The sequence below is a fragment of the Staurois parvus genome, unplaced genomic scaffold (assembly GCF_062004578.1).
Source record: "Staurois parvus isolate SC_StPar_1 unplaced genomic scaffold, SC_StPar_1.0 ptg000221l, whole genome shotgun sequence".
Taxonomy (NCBI): Eukaryota; Metazoa; Chordata; class Amphibia; order Anura; family Ranidae; genus Staurois; species Staurois parvus.
This window is the reverse complement of record NW_028318017.1, coordinates 2,175,434-2,188,029: the sequence shown is the minus strand read 5'-3', so window position 1 is coordinate 2,188,029 and position 12,596 is coordinate 2,175,434. Positions and strand designations below refer to the sequence as shown.

At 45.7% G+C, this 12,596-nt stretch overlaps 2 protein-coding genes across 2 annotated transcripts in view; both read left to right on the top strand.

Moving 5' to 3' along the window:
* LOC149460759 (uncharacterized) overlaps nucleotides 1–12,596 on the top strand; it is a 333,674-nt gene that overhangs the window by 213,404 nt on the left and 107,674 nt on the right. The gene's annotated exons all lie outside the window — the stretch shown is intronic.
* Nucleotides 11,010–12,596, top strand: part of LOC149460758 (uncharacterized) — a 111,467-nt gene continuing 109,880 nt past the window's right edge. Inside the window, exon 1 of the mRNA XM_089679235.1 lies at nucleotides 11,010–12,408. Within this exon, the coding sequence (XP_089535361.1) occupies nucleotides 11,020–12,408 (1,389 nt within the window). The 5' untranslated portion in view covers nucleotides 11,010–11,019. The remainder of the gene's footprint in view (nucleotides 12,409–12,596) is intronic.

The following is a 12,596-nucleotide window of genomic DNA, read 5'->3' as shown; positions in this document are numbered from 1 at the left end:
CCCAGTCTTTTTTCCCTCTCGGAAACGGGTCCAAGTGGCTCTTTATGTCTTAAAGGTTGCAGACCCCTGTCCTATACCAATATTATACACCAAACAATGTTTTAAATAATGATAATAAAGATTACAATTAAATTTAGTGATAAATGGTAATTTAGAGTACTTCAGAGGTCATTTTCTCCCAAAACGTGGCCATAGGAATGGGAGAAAATATTCCCTGATAAATTGTACTCTAACCAATAAAAATTAATTATTTATGCAATATGTAAATTTTTAATATGACACCAAACAATTTCTAGCAGTAATAATCTGGATCTCTCTCTCTCTCTCTATATATATATATATATATATATATATATATATATATATATATGAACACCCAATGCAGTTATTGTCACTCTACTGTAATTATTATCACTCTAAGCAATGGAAGAAATATACAATACAATATTAGATCTAAACAGTCTCACCACACCCAGAACCTGGATTATGACGCCTCCCCAGTGGATTCAGCTGGCAATTGAAACGCCTTCAGGGATGGCCGCAGGGGGCAAGTGAGAGATAGTGCAATAGGTGGTAAAGTTGGAAAAATGTAGGATGGTAGAAGTACAGAGAGTTTAGAAGTTTAGTAGGAGTCTTTAAAAGTTTGAAAGGATTAAGTAGTAGTTCTTCAGATAGGATAGATTTCAGCCTCATCAGATTTCTTCAGCTTTACAGTTTCCTTGGGTTTTTTCTGTGTTGTTTTCTTGTTGTCTTTTTCTCAGCTTGTTTTTTTAAATGAGGTGCATGGCTTTTTTAGACTATCCAAACCATTGTTCTAAAAGACCCTCCCAACAGGCTTTTTGATTGACCGGTCGAGAAGTGTATGTACCTAAGATATCTCTCACCTGTCCACTGGGGGGCAGTCAGGGATCACAAAACAATTTGAGTATTTATGTTGACTCATGCCTCCGTTGGAACCCAAAGTGATTTTAGGTATAAAATATATATCTTATCCAAAAAAAAATATTTTTGATTCTACCTCTAATGTTTTGGATAGGAACCATAGAAAGATATATGTGCATTCAGTTTTTCATTTCCCTGAGATTCAAACTTGTGTGAACATTTGCTTTCTGATAGAAATATACAACTGATACCAGTTCACAAAATATCTTACTTTTCACCATTTCATACTCAATTTAGTGGTATACAATCCCCAACTCTGCTGAATATATTTTTGTTTGAAAAAGAGTGTGAATAATATGTCTCTTCTTTAATGTCTTTGTGGGTAGAAATATAAGTTCTAAGTTTCACCTTTTGGTCTTAGGAATGACACAGGAAACCTCTGTTTACTTGTCCATTGTTCAGATAATAGGGTAAACAACCAGTTATACTTGTAGCCTTCCTTTGAGAAGTCTGTTGGCTTATCACTCTCCCCAAGGTTTTGTTTAATCTTCTCAGACTTACAAGTATGGTCTTACTTATTGTTAATTTGGTCATGTGTGGTGATTCACTGTTTGGAAGTCCAACGTTGTATTTGACTTTCTAATTAACTTTTTGTAGGTGCAATCTCCTCAACTCCAATAGACAAATAGCACTTGTTGATAATATATACTTTTGCCAGTCTTAGAGTCACCAACATCAGCTCTCAGGATTGTCTGTCTTGGGACCACCTGTAGAGATTCAAATAACCTATTGTCTCGGGAACAGGTTCCTTCCACTCATTATGTGTGGATATAATTTCACTAGAAGGTCATTTGAATTCTAACCAAGAAAGGTTAACCCTTAACAGACGGCTGGGCTTGTTGCTGTTGGAATGAAATTATGTTTTTGATAAATAGTCCCCAAAAGTCACTACATCCCCAAGCCACAAACATGATTTTCATATGCAAATGCAGCGCACAGAATGGCCTACAAAAAGGGAGTATGTTCATATCTCGATGAAACATACTTCTTTGATGTGAATATTACCTATAGAGCTTTCCACATCAGGCAGACAGTCTATCTGCTGTCATTAGCTCCAAATTGGTTTTCCCAGAAAGTGATAACCTGATTGCCACATAAAAGGTGTCACCTCCAGGAACCTGGCTTTAGACTAATTAATGCTAATTGATGCTAAATGATGATTGAGTCTGTAAGGCCTATTGAGTCATTGTGTATACATACAGGTCTGTATCCCAGATCCATGGATGACCATTGTTTGTACTGTCTATTCATTTCCCTACTGCCCAGGGGCTCAATATACATCCTTAATGACCAGACTGTACCTGAACACACCTTTGTAATGAAAGGGCCTGGCCTCATCTAATCTACTCAACCTGTTATTATTATACAGTGTTTATAAAGCGTCAATAGTTCGCTCAGCGCTGTACATTACAAAGGGGGACAGAATATGTGACAGAACAACAACAATACAATGCGATACACGAGGGGTTCGAGGGCCCTGCTCTTTCGAGCTTACAATCTAGGAGGGAGGGGATGGTGGCACAAGAGGAGATAGCTGTGGGGGATGGAGTGGTAGGAAGAGTGGAGGAGGTCGGTAAGTTAGCAGGGGGTGGGGTAGGCTTCCCTGAAGAGATGGGTTTTCAGGGTGCGCCTAAAGGAGAGGAGAGTAGGTGATAATCTGATGGGTTGGGGAAGGGAGTTCCAGAGGATGGGTGACACCCTGGAGAAGTCCTGGAGTCGGGCATGGGAGGAGGAGACCCGGGAACTAGAGAGAAGGAGGTCTTGTGAGGAGCGGAGTGTGCGTGCTGGGCGGTACTTGGATATTAGGTCGGTGATGTAGTTCGGGGCAGTATGGTGGACAGCTTTGTACGTCAGTGTTAGGATTTTGAATTTGATCCGTTGCGCAATCGGAAGCCAGTGGAGGGATTGGCAGAGGGGGGTGGCGGAGACGGAGCGGTTGGAAAGGTGAATGAGTCTGGCTGCCATATTTAGGATCGACTGAAGCGGGGATAGCCAGCGACGAGGCAAGCCAGTGAGGAGGGAGTTGCAGTAGTCGAGTCGTGATATGATGAGGGAGTGGATGAGCTGTTTAGTGGTTTCTGGGGTTAGTAACGTGCGGATTTTGGCGATGTTGCGGAGGTGGAGTCTGCATGAGTTTGTTAAAGATTGGACTTGGGGCTGGAAGGATAGGTTGGAGTCCAGAATGACACCAAGTACTCTGGCCTGCAGGGCGGGTTTGATGGTGGCGTTGTTGGATGTGATGGAGAAGTCAATGGGGGGTGGTGTCCGGGCTGGGGGGAAGACTAGGAGCTCGGTTTTGGAGAGGTTCAGTTTAAGGAAGTGGAGTGACATCCAGTCTGATATGTCGCTCAGTAGGTGTGTGATTCGGGTGGAGACCGAGGGGGTGAGGTGGGGGGTTGAGAGATAGATTTGTGTGTCGTCGGCATAGAGGTGGTAGTTGAAGCCGTGAGAGTGTATGAGTTGGCCAAGCCATCCGTTACAGGGGACAGAAATATATGACTGCTCGGGGGAGGGGTTTTGGCCCCTTTGATTTTGCAGTAACATTGATTGCAGATTTAGCCCCGTAGAACATCTGGTATATGGATACAAAGCCCCCCAGCTGGGAGTAAAGGGTGGAAATGGCTGGTGACCCCCAGATTTGGGCAATGATGTCATCACTATAAATGGATAAAACCCGCGCTATGTGTAACAACTCCAAACCTACAAAAACCTTCTAGCGGACTGCTGCTGTAACAAAGGGAAGGATTCCCTGTCATCTAGAAGAGCATTATGTGTCACAGCGCTGTCCTATTGTGTGTGCACAGAAATCATCACAAATACACTACAAATATGTGGAGACATTCAGAGATAAAGAGCTCGGGGCTCCAAATCCTATTCTCTGCACATCCACTGCTTCCACTTTACACCCACTTCATTCATCTCATCAGATTTGCTGCTATAGGAAATCATCTCAAATCCTGTGCAAATCCATGGAGACAGACAATATTGTGTGCTCAGTATAGTGTTCTCTGCAAGTCCACCGCTTCCACTTTGCATCTACTTCAATCCACTTATTTTAAATCCACCAATCAGTGAAAAGTTGATGAGGTATGAAAGTGCTCCGCCCTCCAAACTGTGTCGGCTGTAGTGTAGCCCCGCCTTCTTCCACCTCTTGTACACGGGATGGTGAGGGCGCCCCCTAGTAGTGCTTCCCCCTCACCACACCAATAGGACTCCCAGCTTTTCAGCTCCCAGAGTCAGAAACATCCTTCACACTCTCCTCATCTCCGATGGTAAAGGAACCGGATCCTCCTCGCTCACTCCTGCAAGTCGGCTGCGGGTTCTGTCAGTCTCCCTCCTAGACTCCGCCTCCGACCACAGATCTCACTTCTATCCAAACAGGAAGTCTCTATGGAAGACAGGAAGTGATGTCAGATACAAACAGGAAGTGATGTCAGATACAGACAGGAAGTTCTATGAATGAGGAAGCAGAGAGGAGACATTCCTGGATCTGGCGGCAGAGGAGGTAATACGTAGATTAACCCCTTCAGGGGGAGGAGTTGATGATAATATATTTGCTCCCAAAGCTGGCCTACATGGTTCAGTTTTATCGTTCAGCCAGCGGGATGAGCATAAAAAATGAAGCGATTCCCCCATCCACACATTGGAGGTGGATGGGGGAATCCTCCCCGCTGCACTCTTGTATTCTGACAATGGGGGGACTCCTCAGCTCTCAGAATACACAGATCAGCACTGAAGCTATTGGCTGCAGCCGCTGGGGGAGTGGCTTTTATCCGGCAGTGGCCACACATGGATGGAAATGTGAGCGATCCCTGCTGAACCAGCTGAATTTCCATGGATCTATGGTCACCTTCAGTGACTTCCTCCCCTCCCCCTCATCTCCTTCATGATGGAAGTCATGCTGAGATCATCTCCCATTGGCTGAGCAATATTCTCATTTGTCTCTCAGCTCCTTCTTGCTATTCCTCGTCCTGCCTGTTGTTTCCTTGGATTGATTTTCTGTGTAGTGACCCCGGCTTGGTCTCTTGGATGCGCTCGTCTGTTGCTTGCCCTGACCTTTCTCCTGATTCCTGGATCTCCTCCTCATCTCTCCTCCATATCCTCTTACACAGCTTTTCTCCACACCTGCAGTGACCCTGGGGGGAGGAAACTTGGCACCAGCACGCCGCCAAATCCATCCCCACCATTAGGGGCTCTGGAGACAATTGTCTGCTATTTACACTCCGTTCCTCCGCACGTCACCTGATCACATGACAGCTTACTTCCACAGATTCCGGACAGATTTATGGATGGTAAAGGTCACTCTTCAGTTTAGGAGAGGTAGGACGCACCCAGGAACAAGGATTTGGTTTGCATGGAAGCCGCATATAGAGGACCCCCCAAATCTCCCCATCCAAATGTCCCACCATCCAGAGTCTATACGTCCTATGACATCACACTGACCTCACAGATCCTCCTCCCAATGTCCACCCAGAGTCAGAGAATCCTATGACATCACACCAACCTCAAAGCTCTTCCTCCCAATGTCCCTCCATCCAGAGTCAGAAAATCCTATGACATTATTATTATACAGTATTTATATAGCGCCAATAGTTAGCTCAGCGCTGTACATTATAGTGGGAGACAGTACAGTAACAATACAATACACAAGGGGTTCAAGGGCCCTGCTCCTTGGAGATTACAATCTAGGAGGGAGGGGAGAGTGGTACAGGAGGAAATAGCTGTGGGGGATGGAGTGGTGGGAAGAGTGGAGGAGATCGGCAATTAGGTGAGGGCGGGGTAGGCTTCTCTGAAGAGATGGGTTTAAGTGTGCGTCTAAAGGTGAGGAGGTTAGGTAACAGTCTGATGGATTAGGGTAGTGAGTTCCAGAGGATGGGGGAAGCGCTAGAGAAGTCCTGGAGACGGGCATGGGAGAAGGAGACCAGAGAACTGTAGAGTAGGAGGTCTTGTGAGGAGCGGAGAGTGTGTTTTGGGTGGTAGATGGATATCAGGTCAGTGATGTAGTTTGGGGCAGTGTTATGAACAGCTTTGTATGTCAATGTTAATATTTTGAAATTTATGCGTTGGGCAATGGGAAGCCAGTGGAGGGATTGGCAGACGGGGGTGGAGGCTACGGAGCGGTTGGTAAGGTGGATGAGTCTGGCCGCAGAATTCAGGATAGACTGAAGCGGGGATAGCCTGTGTTGGGGTAGGCCAGTGAGGAGGGAGTTGAAGTAGTCAACTCGTGATATGATGAGGGAGTGGATGAGTTGCTTTGTAGTTTCTGGAGTTAGGAACAGTCGTATCTTGGAGATGTTGCGGAGGTGGAGTCTGCATGAATTTGTCAGCGATTGGACATGGGGCTGGAAAGACAGATTGGAGTCTAGAGTGATACCTAGAACTTTGGCTTGCAGGGTGGGACTGATGGAGGCGTTGTTGGTCGTGATGTAGAAGTCGGGGGGGACTGTTTGTCATTTATTATATGTATTGATGACAAAATTGCTTATGACAAACTTTTAACCTATAGATTATGAGGCCCTGTGTAATTAATACCTCAGCCTAAAGTGGGGCTTTAATAAAATGGAGACCTGAATGGAGAGGTGAGGAGGATTCTGGGAATATCATTTGATGTTACTATTTGTGTTCAGATGTAGAGTTTTCCTCCTGTGAAGTCTGGAGATCATATGACATCACATTGCCTCCACCTCCCTCCCTGATAGAAGAGAGAAAGAAGAAGAAGATTCTAGAAGTCACCAGAGAGATCACTGAGCTGCTGACAGGAGAGGTGAGCGGTGCCGGGAATTCTGGGACATTCTCCAGTAACAGACAAGGGATGTGTCTGGATGGTGACTGTATCATTGTGTGTGTCAGGTTCCTATAAGGTGTCAGGGTGTCACTGTCTATTTCTCCATGGAGGAGTGGGAGTATTTAGAAGGACACAAGGATCTCTACAAGGACGTCATGATGGACAATCAGCCGCCCCTCACATCACCGGGTAAGAGGAGACTTTATTGTAAAGGAGAGAGCAGTACGGAGGATCCACCTAGATCCCCCATCATCTGATAAACACATAGAAACAATGGATTCAGTCAGTGTGTGTGTTTCCTACAGATGGATCCAGTCATGGGAACCCACCAGAGAGATGTCCCCGTCCTCTGTATTCCCGGGATTCCACACAGGAAGGTCACACCATCCCTCACCATCATCAGGTAGATGAGGAACAATCACTGATAGTATCATTAGGATCTGTACATTATCTGCATTGTTACCATTGATGTCATTTTTATTATATATTCAGAGTGGAAACCTGAGAGATTCTAAAGTTGAGGTTAAAGAAGAGATAAAAGAGGAGGAGGATGAGGATGGGGGGATGGAGGAGTCAGAGCTTCTAAGAAAACACAAAGATCTGTACCAGGACACCATGGTGGAGTCATCCAGCTACAGGAACCCACCAGAGAAATGTTCCCATCCTCTGTATTCCCGGGATTCCACACAGGAAGGTCACACCATCCCTCACCATCATCAGGTAGATGATGACAATTATTGGTAGTTGTGATTTATACACAGCATGTTTGTTACAATGAATGTTTTGATATATCTTTCAGAGTGGAATCCTCGGGGATGATAATATTGATGTTAAAGAAGAGTATAAAGAGGAGGATGAGGAGTATGGAGTGATGGAGGAGTTTTCAGAAGGACACAAGGATATGATGGAGCCACCTAATACCAGGAACCCACCAGAGAGATGTCCCCGTCCTCTGTATTCCCGGGATTCCACACAGGAAGGTCACACCATCCCTCACTATTACAAGGTTGGTGGGATGGAGAATCTAGAACATGGACTTGTAGAGACTATGGGCTCCAATCACAAAGCGGTATCTTCCCGTATCCCAGTATGTAGTAAGATGCTGCACAGCATTTTTCAAAAACTTTTTTGGCATTCACTAAAACACTACTAATATACCCCAAGTTCTATTTTCTGAAGTCATGCTGTTTTTTAGTAGTGAAGCCTGCGGGTAATTTACCACTGGTGTCCTTAGCAACACTTGCAAATAGCTTGTTGTGAGGGCAGCCGCCAGTGTCCTCAGCAACCAGTAAGCAAGGAGTGGACAGCCACCAAGTTCCCCGCTGACAGCTGTGACAGATCTGGTATGGATTTTGAGGGAAACCCCTGTTGCTAAAATAATAAAAAAAAAAGCGTGGGTTCCCCTCCAAAATCCATACCAGACCCTTAGTGAGTGCTCTCCTTCCTCCTGAACCATACCAGGCCACATATCTCAACATGTGGTGGGTGCTTCAGGTCAGGGGCGCTCTGACCCCCCAAATCACCTTGTCCCCATGTCGATGGTGACAAGGGTCCCTTCTTCACAACCCTGGGCAGTGGTTGTGGGGGGCTTATTGGAATCTGGAGGTCACCTTTAACAAGGAGGCCCCCAGATACCAGCCCCCCTGCTATGTGAATGAGTATAGAGTACATAGTACCCCTATTCATTCACCAAACAGTGTAGTGTAAAAAAACACTGGAAGAAATTTTTAACAAAAATAAAGAAAAATATCCCCCTGATGTAGATCCATCGATGATCCAATCACAATACTCGCTGTCATCGCTGACTGGAAGAAAAAACAAAGCTCCACTCCTGCCGTCTGACAGCTCCGCCGCCTCCCACTTCTGAAAAAACTAAGAAGCGCTACTACTCTGTGATGTCACTGGGTGGCCTTGCCTTCTTGTGACATCACCAATACAACATGCCCTGGTCAGTGATGTCACCGAGTGGCACCATCCCTTAGTATATTTAGTGTCAGGAGGCAGCAGAGCTGTCAGACAGAGGGGAGTCTTCATTGGGAGCGGAGCTTTCCTTTCCGAGTCAGTGATGATAGCGAGCATCGTAATTGATGATGGATCTACACCTGCCTGCTGTCTTTTTAACAGAATACTTTTTTGGGGTGAATAGTTAGGGGTACCATGTACCCCATACTCATTCACATGGGGTGAGGGATCTGAGGGCCTCCTTCTTAAATTTTGTAAGTCCTCTGCCTTTAAACCCCCACAGGCACTAGCCTGGGTTGTCGGGAAGAGTCCCTTGTCCTCATCAACATGGACAATGTGCTCTGGGGGAGCAAAGCCCCCCTGCCGCAGAGCATCCACTCCATGTTAAGGGCACGTGGCCTGGTATGCTTCAGGAGGGGGGGTCGCTTGCTTATCCCCTGTTTACTGACCTTCCGGGCTGCATGCTCAAATAGAGATCGGGTATGTATGCATGCGGGTATGTATTTCTGTCATTTTGGCAAGTGTCCCCCTCAAAATCCATACTAGACCCCCCAAAGGGGGGGACCCCGCGCCATTTTCTTAATTTTTCATTGCCGGTGATTCTTTTTTTTAGATTTATCGGTTGGTTAGGACGAGGCGGCCGCTCGCTCCCTAACAACCATGTTGTTTACTGGTTGTTAAGGATGCCAGCGGCCGCCCACTCTTTACCAAGCAGTACACATTTCCTGAATGCCGCATGTCTCCACCACTAACTAATGACCGCATGCATTTCATTCTTTATTTCCTTCTGTGAATGTAACGCCTGTTCATGCGGTATTTACTGAGCGTGTTCAGTGTTTGTGGTCAATACCGCAACACGGGATAGGAAATGGACAGTTTCAGGATGGCATGCGGTATTTAGGGGAAATGTACCGACATATCACATGTGATCTGCTTCTGTGAAGGGAGACAATGTGTGGATTTTGTGTGTGATGTCACAATCATAAATCTTACATTTTACAGATGATATTCTCTCTCATTTTCTTGATTTAGAGTGGAGATCCAATCGATATAGAATTTGAGGTGAAAGCAGAAGAAGAAGAGTCGTATGTGAGGGATGATCAGCAGTCTATGGAGGAGGATGGAATAACGGGGACATTTATAGAGGAGGACACTCCTACAGAGATCAGCACAGGTGGGTCATGAACACTAAATCCATTCCTCCACCCATACTGCTCACTGATTGGTCCAGAGTAGGGCGGGGACTGGGTGATATCAGCCTGTAATCCCCTGGTCACTTTCCTGAGCTGTGTTCCCCGTCCTGTATTCCTGGATTTCTCTCGGATAATCTTCCTTCTCTGTGCTGCAGACACAATTTATGTATCTAGACTGGATTTATAGAGATTTTGGGGATCATCTGGCAGCAAAATGTTCATTTCAGCATAGACATTACTAGACTTAGGCACCCGGGGTGTGTGCTTTTGATCTTATTCCTCATGGTGGTGATATAGCAATTCTCCCAGTATTTGTCTCCTGTGCCGGGTGGGGGGATATGTCTGTATAGTCTCAGACCCAAGTCACTGAGTGCAGTCTCAGGAGATGGGAGGCAGCGGTGTGGGACCTCTCTAGTAAACATTTAGATTACAATTGATGACTGAATTTCAAGATTATGAGGCATGATGTTTACACTATATAGTGTACATTACATACTCCTGACTTCTGCTCTCCCCCCTCCCACCACTGCTATATATACACATAATATGGATCCTATTTTGTTACACCCATTAAATACCAGCTGGACATTTTATATCGGATGATGTGATTGGAGCACAGACTCTTACATGGTGATAATAATATGATAACATCCTCCAACTTTGGACCCTTAAACAGAAAGTGATAATGAGGGAGGAGTCAATACCCCAATGATGGTGGTCTTCAGGATTAGTCCAGTCTTCATCTTGGCTGTTCTCCCCCCATCCTCACTCTCTGACCTCTGGTGGGGCTTTATGACTAAATCATGGACTAAATAAGGAAGTGCAGTACTTCTTGTGTTGGGAAGATGGTGATGAGTGATAGAGGGGGTGGGGACCCTCATCCTATAATCCCCTCATCACTGTCCCTCCTATAAAAGACAGTTCTGGTTGTTTCCTCACTCTCTGACTAAGGTCCTTGAATAAAGAAATGACCTGGTAGGAGATCAGAGGAGCCATTTCCTAGTTCCCTTGATGGTGGAATTGTAAGCTCCTCAGAGACCAAGCTGCCTGATGTGGGTGGAGTCCTGGTTTGGGGAAACCAATCAGCTCCTGTCTAGTAATCCTCTTTGTCTTTGTATTTTAGTCCATGGCCGGGAGATGAGGAAAACCTCCGAGGATTGTCTCACTTTGTCTCCAGACTGGAAAGTAGAAGATGAGGACATCACACAGTATAGTTCAGGAGAAAACCCGGCTCCCTCCAATGTCCATCCGGCACCACCCAGTGTAGATGGACCATCGGATTCCTCGTATCCTGAGGAACCTCAGACTGTGCGGGACTGGGCCGGCCTTCCAACAGGGAAGAGCTTCTCCTGTACTGAGTGCGGGAAAAGTTTCATTTCTAAAAACAATCTTAATGTGCATAAAAGATCTCACACAGGAGAGAAGCCGTATTCCTGTCCTGAGTGCGGGAAATATTTTTCAGTGAAATCCAGTCTTTACACACATCAGAGATCTCACACGGGGGAGAAGCCGTATTCCTGCCCTGAGTGCGGGAAATGTTTTTCACGGAACTCCAGTCTTTATACACATCAGAGATCTCATACGGGGGAGAAGCCGTATTCTTGTTCTCAGTGCGGGAAATGTTTATCAGATAAGTCCAGTCTTTACAGACATCAGAGATCTCACACGGGGGAGAAGTATTCCTGTTCGGAGTGCGGGAAATGTTTATCAGATAAGTCCAGTCTTTACAGACATCAGAAATCTCACAGGGGGGAGAAGTATTCCTGTTTGGAGTGCGGGAAATGTTTATCAGATAAGTCCAGTCTTTACAGACATCAGAGATCTCACACGGGGGAGAAGCCATATTCCTGTCCTGATTGCCAGAAATTTTTTTCAGATAAGTCCAGTCTTTACACACATCAGAGATCTCACACAGGGGAAAAGCCATATTCCTGTCCTGAGTGTGGGAAATACTTTTCAGTGAAGTCCAGTCTTCACACACATCAGAGATCTCACACGGGAGAGAAGATGTATTCCTGTCCTGAGTGCAGGAAATGTTTTTCAGCGAAGTCCCGTCTTCACACACATCAGAGATCTCATACAGGGGAAAAGCCGTATTCTTGTCCTGAGTGCGGGAAATGTTTTTCACAGAAGGGCAATCTTCACACACATCAGAGATCTCACACGGGAGAAAAGCCATATTCCTGTCCTGAGTGCGGGAAATGTTTTTCAGAAAAGTCCATTCTTCACAAACATCAAAGATCTCATACGGGTGAAAAGCCGTTTTCCTGTCCTGAATGCGGGAAGTGTTTTTCAGACAAGTCCTATCTTTCCATACATCAGAGATCTCACACAAGGGAGAAGCCGTATTCCTGTTCTGAGTGCCTAAAATGTTTTTTACAGAAGTCTCATCTTAATAGCCATCAGAAATCTCACATGGGAGAGAAGCCGTATTCCTGTCCTGAGTGTGGGAAATGTTTTTCACAGAAGTCCGGTCTTTACACACATCAGAGATCTCACAGAGGGGAGAAGCCGTATTCCTGTCCCGAGTGAGGGAAATGTTCCTCACTGCAGTCCTGTCTTCCTGTACATCAGGGATCCCACACAACCCTGGAGGTGTATTAGTGCCTTGAGTGCAGGAAATGTCTTCTAGGTGAATGTTGCTGGACATCCCAGGTCTCATGTGGGGAAGAAGCACACCCTGATATACACCTCAGATATACTCCATGGCTGAT